The following is a 12,311-nucleotide window of genomic DNA, read 5'->3' on the forward strand; positions in this document are numbered from 1 at the left end:
TACTGATAGCAGTCTTGGAACATTTATTGAGCATTTCTAATCTGCCAGCTTTACACAGATCATTTACTCTTCCTGATGATCCTGTAATGTAAGACATGTAGGCATTTTTCTGTTTTATAGATTAGGAAACCAAGGCAGAGAGGGGTTGTTACCTAACTCATAAGTAGTTGTTCTGAGGCTGGAACCCTAGTAGAGCCCATGCAGAACTGCCAAGTCTGAACCGTTAGGCCAGATGGCCTGGCCTGTTTATGAAACTGCCTTGGGTTAGAACAAATGGGAAATTTACCCAAAACATGTATTTTGGGTAACCTCGTAGGTCATTTAATATGTAGGAAATGCTGTGGAACCAAAACTCAAATTATTTGAGTCTTTTCAGCAGCTCCATTTTGAGAACCTTTGGATGTTTATCTCCTTTCTGCAGAACAGAACAGACCTTTCCATTTAGGTTTAAGCCAAATGTTCTGGATAATTAACAAAGCTGCTGAGGCCAATTCTAGGAGGAAAAAAAAAACACTTTCGCATGCAGCATGATGTAATCTGAAATGCTGGTGCCCTCACTGCCCTTCTTACACAGAGCACCTTATTGACATCATGAAACTACAGAGGGGCTCCTCCTAGTCCCTAATATGCACAGCCACCTGGACAAGGAGCTTGTCTCTGCTGAGAATAAAAACCAGGCAGGCTTACGGTGGGGGTGGGTTATTCCTTCTGCACTCTAGCTGGCTTGAAGACCAGGACTCCTGCTGCGAGTATGCAAGCAAATGCCATCCTTGGCACTCTCCCAGGAAACCCAGCATTTTGGCTTTAAATTCTATCTGACAAGAACGGATTTTGTTTCCCTCTGAGCCATTCCTGGGGAGATGAATTCTCATCAGCCCCATATCCAGAGTGAAATCTGGTAAACTCAGTTCAGAGCTTTTCATGAAGCTGCTACAGGGTATTTTAGCAGCAGATCCTAAAGTATTCAAAGGGTTGTTGATAGGGAAAGTGAAGCTTGGGAGGCCCTTTAAAAATGTGTGCGTGTAGCCCAAGTAATGGATGTCCACTGTAGAAAAATTAATATAGAGAAGGAAAAATAAAGCCCTCTCATGGGATCCCATTTGCTTGTATATTGTTGTGTTCATGTGTGCTCAGTCATGTTTTGACTCTTTGTGATTCCATGGACTGTAGCCCGCCAGGCTCCTCTGTCCATGGAATTCTGCAGGCAAGAATACTGGAGTGGGTTGCCATTTCCTCCTCCAGGAGATCTTCCCGACCCAGGGATCAAATCTGCTTTTCCTGTGTCTCCTACATTGGCAGGTGGAGTATTTACTGCTAGTGCCACCATTCTTGTTTAATGTGTGAGGGGGAGCAAACTGAAAAAAGCAGCTTGACAAAAGTTGTTAAAAACTTGAGTTTTCTACTAGAATGGTTATGGAAGGTAACTTTTCCATTCTTTATAATACAAATTGCTCAATTAGCACTGAAGGAAATTAAACTGCACAGCCCCGCAGAAATAACGTCGTCAGATTTTCCTAAAATGATGAGGTTGGTTTGTGGCTGGTGCCCGGAGCACACTGTTGACCACAGTGGGAACCGGCGATACAGGTATCAATCCTGTGTGTGCTTTCTTTCCCAGACACCAAATGGACTGCTTCTGACCCCGAGTCCACTGCTGTCCAGCATACATTTCTGGAGCAGCCTTAGTCCAGTTGCTCCACTGAGTCCTGCCCGGCTGCAAGGGCCAAGCACGCTGTTTCAGGTGAGCATTTAGAAATGAACTTGTACATGTGCAATTTCTAAGGGATGTGTTTCCTTGATAAATCCTGCAAGGTAACATTTTCTCTAAATGTAGGGCAGAACTCACTGTTAAGTTTCCAAAAGGAATTCATGTTAACGTGGCTGCAAAAGGCACCTTCAGAGGCAGGTACTTTCATTGAGGTGGCGTGCACATGTCAGCTATCCATAAGTGGAACAATAAGTTCTCCAATTGTTCATTTTCACTAACTATGAAAACTAGAAATTTATAAGGAAAAAATTTTAAATTGTATTTTATAAAATCTCCTAAGACTTTAACATACTAACCTATTAATATAGTAAACACACAAAATAAAGATAAAAATCGTGAACTCTACATTGTAATAATAGCAAAGTTACCTGCATATTTCTATGAGTCAGAATCAAGTTTTCCTTGTTCTATAACAGAAAAAAGAAGCATCCAGGGATCTGATTAAAAGTGAAAAGTCTCAGCTGTTCGTCTTGTAAAGCTCCCTGTACTAGGTAAGCGCATTCATTAGTCATCTCCATACTAGAAACCTGCAGTAGCATCACTTGCTATCATGTGGAAATTGGTATTTCCTCTTGGAGACCCAAAGATTATGACTCACAGACCAAGATGTTACTGTCTGAACATGTGAGTGTAGAAAGGATCTCAGGGACAGGAATGAGGCAAAAGTGGATCAAGTGCACGCACCTGTTCCTGATTCTGACCTTGTCTGTCTCATTCACCTTGCCTCTCACCTCTGCCCCTCAGCCTGGCTGACCTCAAGCTGTCGTTCTTTGGTTCTCATTGCACCTAGCACTAACCTCTTTGTCCTGCCTGTTCATCTGACAATCTCCCCACTAAACACTGGGCCCTCAAGAAGCCAGAACTGTATCTTGCTTGCTGTGGTGTGTGCCTGGCATCTAGCATGCTGCTTGGTACACAACATGTTCAGCGATTACCACTGACTGACTAAAGGAAGGGATGCCTCAGAATTCACCAAGAGAAGAGATGTCTGAGAAAGTGTTAATAAGATCATGTCTCCAGTGCTTTTCTTTATCGTTCATTTTGTTTGTCAAGGTTAATATTCACCTCTGTGCCAGGGGCTATACATGCTGGTATTTAGGGTCTCATTGGGAGAAGGGTAGAGCTAGAGAGCTTCTGATTACTATCTTGCTTCTCTGGTTTCCTAGTAGGGATGAGGTAGGGTGTCATGATGTGACTATACTTAAGTTACCAGGTTTCTCTTCCTGGCATTCCTTCTCGTTACAAGAAACTGAGATATGGTCATGCACAGCCAATGTGTTGATTCTTAGCTATTTTAACTCAGGCAAAGAAACAAAAACTAGCAATAGCAAAAGGCAGTGAGCAAATGCAGAATTAGGCAAGCTTTAGATTGGTGATCTTTTGGTGGGGAAACTAAAAGACCTTATTTCCTGGAAGTCTCCAGATGGGAGCAGCAGAGAGTTCCTTAGTAGAGCAGACAGGATCGTGTGGTGCGTAGTCAGTCAGCTCCACAGTGGGGCCTGTAATCCTACCCTAATCCTGGAATCTAACACAAGGCCTCTCTAGGTTCCGGAGATACATGTGAATAATGAATGGACTCTCGCTTCCCTCCTTGCTGAAAATCCTACCACCAGACTGTGCTGGGTTTGGTAACTTCCCAAGGAGGCCCTCCAGAACTACTGGTCCAGAATTCTTGGAGATTTCTAGCCCACTACTCCCAACAGTTAATAGTAGTTCATCTCCCCACTGATTCTACACATTACAAGGTATCAGGAGCTCTGGGAATTGGCCAGGATGCACATCCCTTCAGTCACTATTGTAGACTGTAGTTCTGTACTGTAGACCCGTGGTTCTCAACATATGGCAGACTCAGCCAGAGGCTGGGTGTGTTAAAATGCACCTGGCTGGGTCCCTCCCTCCCCCAGAGTCCTGATTCAGAAGGTCTGGGATGGGGCCTGGTAATAATACTCTTTAATACATTCTAGAGACGCTGCTGCTCCAGAAACCCCACTCAGAACCACTGCTTACCAGTGGCTCCTGATTTACATTTAGAATTCTGCAGAAAAAAAGCTGCACTTAATGGCTACCTGATCAGAACTGTGATTTCACAAATTGGGCCTGTCCTCTCTCCTGGAGCCATTCAGAACACAACCCTGAATGGGCAAATGTGACCATGTGTGGATGGCTGACAGGCTGCATGGCCGTGGGCCCTCTTTTTGGGGTTGGGGTCTGTGAGACTAAAGAAAAATAACTTTGTACCTTTTAGAGTATTACTTCTCTTCCTATGTATGATAAAAGGACTGAGCTGGTGAAAGCTGAAATTTGAAGTTTTGAAAATGGTTAAAATAACATGGTAAGAATTTTTTTTTTTAATTAGACGTCTCAAATGATCAAGTTTCAAATTTAGATTACTATCAACAGTACTGCTTTTTAAACTAATGGAAGTAACTTTAAAAATAGGAAGCCCCTTTCACATATGCTATGTGAATGTGTTGGAGAAGGAAAACAAATTAGACTTGGCCTATAATGATGCTGGCAAATTTCCTGTTATAATTAGAAAAGTATATCAGAATCCTTAAAGTAACAGTTGACAAGGCTGAGGAGGAGTTCTGGCACTGAGGGTCTCTTGCTATTATTAGTAAGTGATAGCAGATACTGAGAATTTCAAGGGAAGGAGAGTGGAGATATGAGCCTTTCTAGAAGAGGTATGCTTGGTAATTGAGACACATAAAGAGAGAATTGCCAAAGACACTGTACTAAATCTAAATATACACCTTGGTTTATAAAGTGAGATGAGTTCCCAGTTGGACTGTTTAGTATTTTAAGCTTGTCTTTAGGATGTTTGTTCTGCTTTTGAAACAGATTTTGATCATATTTGGAATACACCTAGTAGGTACAGATACAAAGTAATTTTCAACTGAGAAAGTTTTCCGTAATTTTTAACTCAACAAATCTAACCCAGAAAATACTTGTAAAGCTCTGAGGCAGGGACTGTGGGGATATACAACACGTGAATGCTGCTGCTGCTAAGTCGCTTCAGTCGTGTCCGATTCTATGAGATTCCATAGACGGCAGCCCACCAAGGCTCCCCCGTCCCTGGGATTCTCCAGGCAAGAACACTGGAGTGGGTTGCCATTTCCTTCTCCAACGCATGAGAGTGAAAAGTGAAAGTGAAGTCGCTCAGTCGTGTCCGACTCTTAGCGATCACATGGACTGCAGCCCACCAGGTTCCTCTGTCCATGGGATTTTCCAGGCAGGAGTACTGGAGTGGGGTGCCAGTGCCTTCTCCGACAACACGTGAATACCAGGTGTGTAAACACAGTGCTCCAGGAACCCAACAAGAATTGCTCTTTCCAGCTGGGGCCTGAACAGAGGCCCTAAGGCAGAAGGGACAGCTGAGTTGGGAAGATGGGACAGGATCACGGCAGAGTGAAGTACATTCTAAATGAACAGATATGCATCATTTGGATATGAAAATACATAGTCTGTTCTGGAAGGGACCTGGGTGATAGACTGGTTGGAAAAGCAGCAATGGGGCTTGGACAGTCTAACTAAAGAGTTGTTAAGTGAAAACCATGGGAGGCCTTTTAAAGCTGGAGATTAATGTAAGATCTCTATTTTAGAAAGGTTATCACTGGTATCATAATGTGGGGAGAGGACAGAAGGCAGAAAGAGTAAGGGGCAGGAATACATAGATTTACACTACTCCAAATTCTGAGGGGAGAAACCACCTTTTACATAAGAGTGAAAAAGACATTCCAGAGGTAAAATTGAGAGGATGACTTTTAGATGGGTGTAAGGAGTAATTAGTGAAAAATCAGGAAGAGGCAAGCATTACTAAGTGATTAAAAGACTGGTAATGCTATTGATAACAATAGCTACAATTTTTTGAGGGCTACCATATGTCAGACATTGTTCTAAAGCACTTTTCATGGCTCCTTATTTAATAGTCTCAAGAGCTCTATTTGAAAAGATGACCAATTTTACAAGAAAAAGAAACTAAGGCCCAGAGATGTTGCTCAGTTTTCCGAAGATCCCATGTTAACAAGTGGTAGAGCTCTGATTCTTGTTTAGTGTCGTGCTCCTTACCCCCATTCTTACTGACTGTAGACTGAGTGGGCAAGAGGTGCTGGGGCTATCTAACTGACACCAGGAGATGTTTGTTGAGTACAGTACAGGAGAAAGGAAGGCTGAGGACAGAAGCTGGGGAATGCTGCTTAAGAAAAGGGACTGCGAGTGGAGGAGGGGAGGGGAGGGGGGCAATAAAGAGGAGTATGAAACATGTCAGAAAGGTCAGACTAACCAAGAGAAACTGTGACACTTGATAGAAATAAAGAGGACAGAAGTCAATAACAAAACCAAAACTTTTGAGAACACCAGTAAGATAAACTACTACTAAAATGAGAGAAGATGTATGAGACTTCAAAGTCTGCTCTTCTTCCAGTGTCTACTCTTAATCAATGGGAATAGTGGTTAGGAGCACACCTTAAATAAAAAGTAAAGTATAAGCTAAATGTAAATAGATTTGATAACCCCAGATGAAATGGATAAAATTCTGTATAATGTTAAAATTCAAAGTTTCAGGAAAGAAAATCTTGATTATAACCATTACAGAAACAGTAATTAATAGCACCACCCCCTTACCACTGACATTAAAATAAGTTGGGCAGTTGGGTACGGAAAGCACAGTATATAGACTAAGTAAGAATTAAACTAGAAGACAGCCCAAGAGATCACTGTGACTCATCTGGTCCTCAACAAGGAAAACTTAGTTTTCAACAATCATGTTTTAGAAGGAGGTCTTTAAGTATGTTGTGTTCAGTTGGGAGTATAGCTGCTATACTTTAGACATGAAAGACATCAAACCACACACGTTTGTCCCATCGTAGCTACCAACAAGACACATTAACTATACATTTTGGCACTTACGGGTTATCTATTTGGTTTGGTATTATCATTTTAACTAGAATATTTTTAAAGATATTGTTTTCTAAATCTCTTAAGATAAAAACATACCTCATTTTTAACAGTTTCTGAGAAACATCAGTAGTACTCTGGAAAACCGATAGTTTCAAAATACAATATGAGAAATTACTGATTCATATACAAAGAGTTTCCTAGTTTCCAAAATTGATTTTTCTTAATATGTAAAGCAAATAATCATTCTACTGGAATCTTCTAGAAACACTATTAGAACATGCTTTAGCAACATATAAAGTATGTATTTTTTTCGAGTAGCCTCTGCACATAAAATAATTTGGAATATTTTCTAAGCCTTAGCCTCTGCTGTACGTAATCTTGACTTCATTGTCATCTTCCAGTTACTCATTCTGTAAAATAATTGGCAACATGGACTTTCATAGTGGTCCAGGCATTAAGAAAACGCCTGCCAATGTGGGGAACATGGGTTCAATTCCTGGTCCGGGAAGATTCCACATGCCTTAGGGCAAATAAGCTCATGCGCCAGAACCGCTGAGACCTACACTGAGGCTTAAAGCCTGAGCTCCGCACCAAGAGAAGCCACTGCAATGAGAAGCCCACACACTACAACTAAGAGCCAGAGCAGCCAAAAATAAATAAATAAAATTATTTCAAAAAACTGGCAACTGACCTCTATCAATCACAGAGGTGATGAGAGAACCGGTCCACTGTGGTCTGTCTAGGAATGTTAAAAACTCTGGTCTTCCCAATGGATTTGCAATAATTATTGTAAACATCTTTTGCCCCTACAGTTCCCAACACTGCTCAATGGCCACATGCCAGTGCCAATCCCCAGTCTGGACAGAGCTGCTTCTCCAGTACTGCTTTCTTCGAACTCTCAGAAATCCTGATGACATCTGGCCACAATTTAAAGACTCATTAACTGATGAAACAATTTGTCCCCATGGGCTAGTTTACCTGTGTCGTGAGAAGGATGTTGTGAAACCCGTCTGTTAATTTGGTTTGCACTTTTCATAACATGGATGGTCTAGATTTATGTTAGCATTTTAAAACCTTTTTTATATTCAAGTATATATGAAAATCTGTTTTGCATTAAGTGAATTTTAATGTTTTTGTTTTTATATCTTCTTAGCTCTTAAGTGTTGAACACTGTTGACAGTGAAGAACTTTTCTAAATGGTTTTCAATGAAATAAGGATGTGAAGCTTTCTTCCTCTTTAATTCTGCAAATGCTGAACTGTGCTTATATACACTATAACCAGCTGTGCCTTCCTTTGCATTTATTGTAAATTATCTATATATATTTTTAGTATTGAGAAAATGAAAGACAAAAATTAGTATCAAACAACTCTAGTAGAATTTCATTATTTTTCACAAGTAGGCAATATGAAAGCATTCATTACTTTTCTTTTTGGCTTTCAACTGTATGAGAATTGCCTTAGAACCTCTTTTGAACTGAAATTCAGTGAATATAATATCCAAGTAATGTTTTTATAAAAAACAAGCCATATTTAGACAATAAAATTTCATGAAAATGTTCTAAAGTGCATTTTTTGAAAAATGAACCTTGAAAGGCTAGCCTCCTGTTTACAATCTTTGAGACTCCTTCCACACAAAAGCCTGAGATGGAAAAACTATATCAAGTACACTCAATCTATGCCCCTGGAATATTTCCTAGGTTAGCACATTCTTATTTTAAAAAATTAACCTGGTTCTTCCCATTTTCCATTGAGAATCATACCTCTCTGATGCATTTACTGTATCTAAGTTGTTAGGGTTTCTCTGAACCCCAGAAACTAACATTTAAAAATCCTATGCTTTGGAAAAGGTTCACAGACTGGTGATGAATACATGTAACAAAGAAAACATTTTGTAATACCAGGTATCTTCATGTGTATGGGTAAAGCCTTGGTTGTGGAAATTGAGGTGTGTAGGATACACTGCTTTATGTATTACTGTTTATGGTGAGAATGAAGGAATATTGATTAAAAAAATATAAAATTCTTCAGGAACCTTATTGTCGAACTGAACTTATGTAACAACCTGCAGTACTAAGCAGTGAGTCCTTTTGTGTAGTGTAGTTTACAGCAGTGATAAGAGAAACATTTTCTGTTCCTTCAGAAAAATCAGCAGGCACCAGTTTACGGTGCCCATCTGTATATGAAGTAGTGAAGTTCTAATGTAAGATTCAAGAACTGGAAGATGCCCAGTGCGTTCAACTCAAGAAAATTACCATCCTTAACTGTAACAGAAACCAATTTGAAATGTGGCTAAATAATTCACTGATCCAAATGAGGCGTTAAATGGCAGGGATTATGAGAAAGGGTAAAAAACAAAGGTTGTAAAAACAAACATTTGAGTTTTCAAGAAATCTAAAATTTTGTTGCGACACTTTTAACGCTTGAGATGTTCAACTGGAATTGAGCTTGAGATTTTTCAATTGGAATTTTATTTGGTGATGTAAGCCCTTATCTGGGGGAAAAATCCAAACTCTAATATGCATCTTTGAATATAAAGTAATGGGCCTGGTTCCACAATCTGCAAGGAGACTCTGCTCTCACTACCCACAGACTAAGGATAATTCTATACTAAAATAAAAGAGTTAGTCCAGGGGACTGGTGTTTACCAAACAGAAAATGTTAGAAGAGGCCTTTGAGAGACATCCAACCACCATTTCCAGGTAAGGACAACTGCACAAAGTGGGAATGCCTAGAGCTACATGCTCACCGAAGGTAGAACAATGACTGGTGCTCAGTCCAGTTCTACCTCCCCACGCCTAGCTATAGGTACCTACTGGTCCAAAACTGCATGGTAGGTAGAAAAAAACAAAAGAGCATTAAAAACAAACAAAAAACAAGTCAGTTAAGAGCATACCTCAAATGCAGGATTCTTAGAGAAACTAAAGTCAATGTGCAAAAACCTCAACCTAGTATTCCCTTCCTCCAAATACTATGATTAACATACACTCCAGCTCCATTTACTAGAAATGGAAAGAATACAGTAATTTTTGATGCACCAAAAAAACTCACATGACACAAATAGATAACTGGAGGTGTTGAAGTATATAAGCCTTATTGCTCTGCCTCATTCTGTGTGTGTGTGTGTGTGTGTGTGTGTGTGTTGGGTTTGTCTTTTTTAAACAAATATTTTAGTCAAAAAATAGGTTTCAAAGAACATAATAACTTTGTTTTCTCTTTTTATGTTTGCTTGATCAGTGTTAAAATGCTATGGTAAAGTTTATAGAACTATAACCTAACTGTTGGTCTCTTTTGTACACATCTTTTCTATGACTGCAAATCTTCACTCAATTTTCATATATGTATCATTTTTACTGTTATATTATTTTTGTTCAATAAATACTTTGTGATAAAAGGTGTGAAGAGGCAAGTGGGTTGTATTACTTCCATTTACTTGGGATGATTCAAATGTCGCTATTCTATGGGTATAAGTTGGAAAAAGAATTGTTATTTAGCTTAAATATTGCACATTGAAACACTACGTATATATACATTTAAACAGGTATTTAAGGAAACAAATATACTTCTTGACACTGAGTTGGGTAGAAGGGAATAGATTTAAAAACTGGTCCTCTGATCACTTAAATCTGAAGTTCTGTCATTCTGCATTGAGGTAGGGAGGTAATGAGGAGGGAGAAACTACATAACCATTTACTCTTTTAGTTGCGATTAATATCAAGAAATTAAAGCCATCCCATGGTCATGGATTAGAACACTTAATATTGTTAAGATCATAGTACTACCCAAAGTGATCTATGGATTCAATAAATTCATCACAGTCCCAAAAATCTCATCCTAAAATTTATATGGAATTTCAAGGAACCTAGAATATACAAAACTATCCTGAAAAAGAAAAACAGAAGTAGAGGACTCACACTTCTTGAGTGCAAAACTTATAAAGCTACAATTAATTAAAACACTGTGGAACTGGTAGAAGGATGGATATGTAAACCAAGAGCAGAATTAAGAACCCCCAAACAAACCCTCATTTCTATGATCAATTGATTTTCAACAAGGTGCCAAGGGGGAAAAGGTCAGGTCTTTCAACAAACAGGTCTAGGAAAACTAGATACTCACATGCAAAGGAATGAGGTTTGCCCCTCACTTTACACCACACATTAATTCAAAACAGATCAAGGTCCTAAATGTAAGCACTAAACTATAAAACTCTTAAAATGGGAAAATATTAAAAACCTTGGATTTAGCTGCTAAGTCGCTTCAGTCGTGTCCGACTCTGTGCGACCCCATAGACGACAGCCCACCAGGCTCCCCCGTCCCTGGGATTCTCCAGGCAAGAACACTGGAGTGGGTTGCCACTACCTTCTCCAATGGATGAAAGTGAAAAGTGAAAGTGAAGTCGCTCAGTGTCCTACTCTTAGTGACCCCATGGACTGCAGCCCACCAGGCTCCTCTGTCCATGGGATTTTCCCGGCAAGAGTACTGGAGTAGGGTGCCATTGCCTTCTCCGTGGATTTAGCTAAAGCAACTTATATATGCAAAGAAGAACTAAACGGGACTTCATGAAAATAAAAAACTTCTGTTTATCAACAGGACACCATAAAGTGAGCACAACCCACAGAAAAAAATAATTACAAATTATGTATGTCATAATGTTCTAGACGATATAAAGAACTCCTATAACTCAACAACAAAAAGACATACAACCAAACTTTTTAAAAGACAAAGGACTTGAATATACGTTTCTCTAAAGCAGATAATGGTCGGTAACACATGAAAAGGTGCTTAACTCCCTCAAGTCCTTAGGGAAATCAAAACCACAATGAGACACCACTTCAAAGTTATTAGAATGTATATAATGGGAAAAAAGAAGCAAGGATGAGGAGAAATTGGACCTCATGCATTACTACTGAAAAATGTAATACGGTGTGGGTACTGTAGAAAACAGTTTGGTGGTTTCTGAAAAAGTTAAGGATTAAATTACCAACTGACCCAACAATTCCACTCCTGGTATATGAACCCAAAGAATTTGAAAAGGCTCAAACAGATGCTTGTATACCAATGTTCATAGCAACATTATTCACAACAGCCAAAAATGGAAAAAAAAAAAACAAAAACCATGTCTATCAACAGATGAATGGATAAGCAAATTATCCATATTTTGCCTGGATATACAGATAAATGGATAAGCAAATGTTGTATAGTCACACAACAATGTTACTCAGCCATGAAAACAAATGAAGTTCTGACACATGCTACAATATGGATGAACCTTGAAAACATTATGTTAAGTGAAATAAGCCAGAGACAAAAAAACAAGTGTGATACGATTAAATATGTAGTTTTTGTCTCTATGAATTTGCTTATTCTAGGTAAGAGACGGAGAAGGTAATGGCACCCCACTCCAGTACTCTTGCCTGGAAAATCCCAGTCCATGGGGTCGCTAAGAGTCGGACATGACTGAGCGACTTCACTTTGACTTTTCACTTGCATGCATTGGAGGAGGAAATGGCAACCCACTCCAGTACTCTTGCCTGGAAAATCCCATGGACAGAGGAACCTGGTGGGCTGCCATCTAGGGGTCGCACCGAGTCAGACACAACTGAAGCGACTTAGCAGCAGCAGCAGGTAAGAGATTACCCAAAGGAT

The 12,311-nt window shown here is 39.6% G+C and overlaps 2 protein-coding genes across 4 annotated transcripts in view; one reads left to right on the forward strand and one right to left on the reverse strand.

The window, feature by feature from the left end:
• Window positions 1-10,074, forward strand: part of ELK3 (ELK3, ETS-domain protein (SRF accessory protein 2)) — a 69,967-nt gene extending 59,893 nt beyond the window's left edge. For 2 of the 3 annotated variants that reach the window (XM_010836295.1, XM_010836296.1), the window contains exons 4-5: window positions 1,619-1,741; window positions 7,480-10,074. In XM_010836295.1, coding sequence (XP_010834597.1) covers window positions 1,619-1,741; window positions 7,480-7,578 — 222 coding nt within the window. In that variant the 3' untranslated portion in view covers window positions 7,579-10,074. Of the gene's footprint in view, window positions 1-1,618; window positions 1,742-2,184; window positions 2,260-7,479 lie in introns of all 3 variants that reach the window. The other variant, XM_010836297.1, reaches the window with a different exon arrangement.
• Window positions 1-12,311, reverse strand: part of CDK17 (cyclin-dependent kinase 17) — a 61,160-nt gene that overhangs the window by 6,138 nt on the left and 42,711 nt on the right. The gene's annotated exons all lie outside the window — the stretch shown is intronic.

This window comes from Bison bison, unplaced genomic scaffold, assembly GCF_000754665.1.
Source record: "Bison bison bison isolate TAMUID 2011002044 unplaced genomic scaffold, Bison_UMD1.0 scf7180017864062, whole genome shotgun sequence".
NCBI lineage: Eukaryota > Metazoa > Chordata > Mammalia > Artiodactyla > Bovidae > Bison > Bison bison.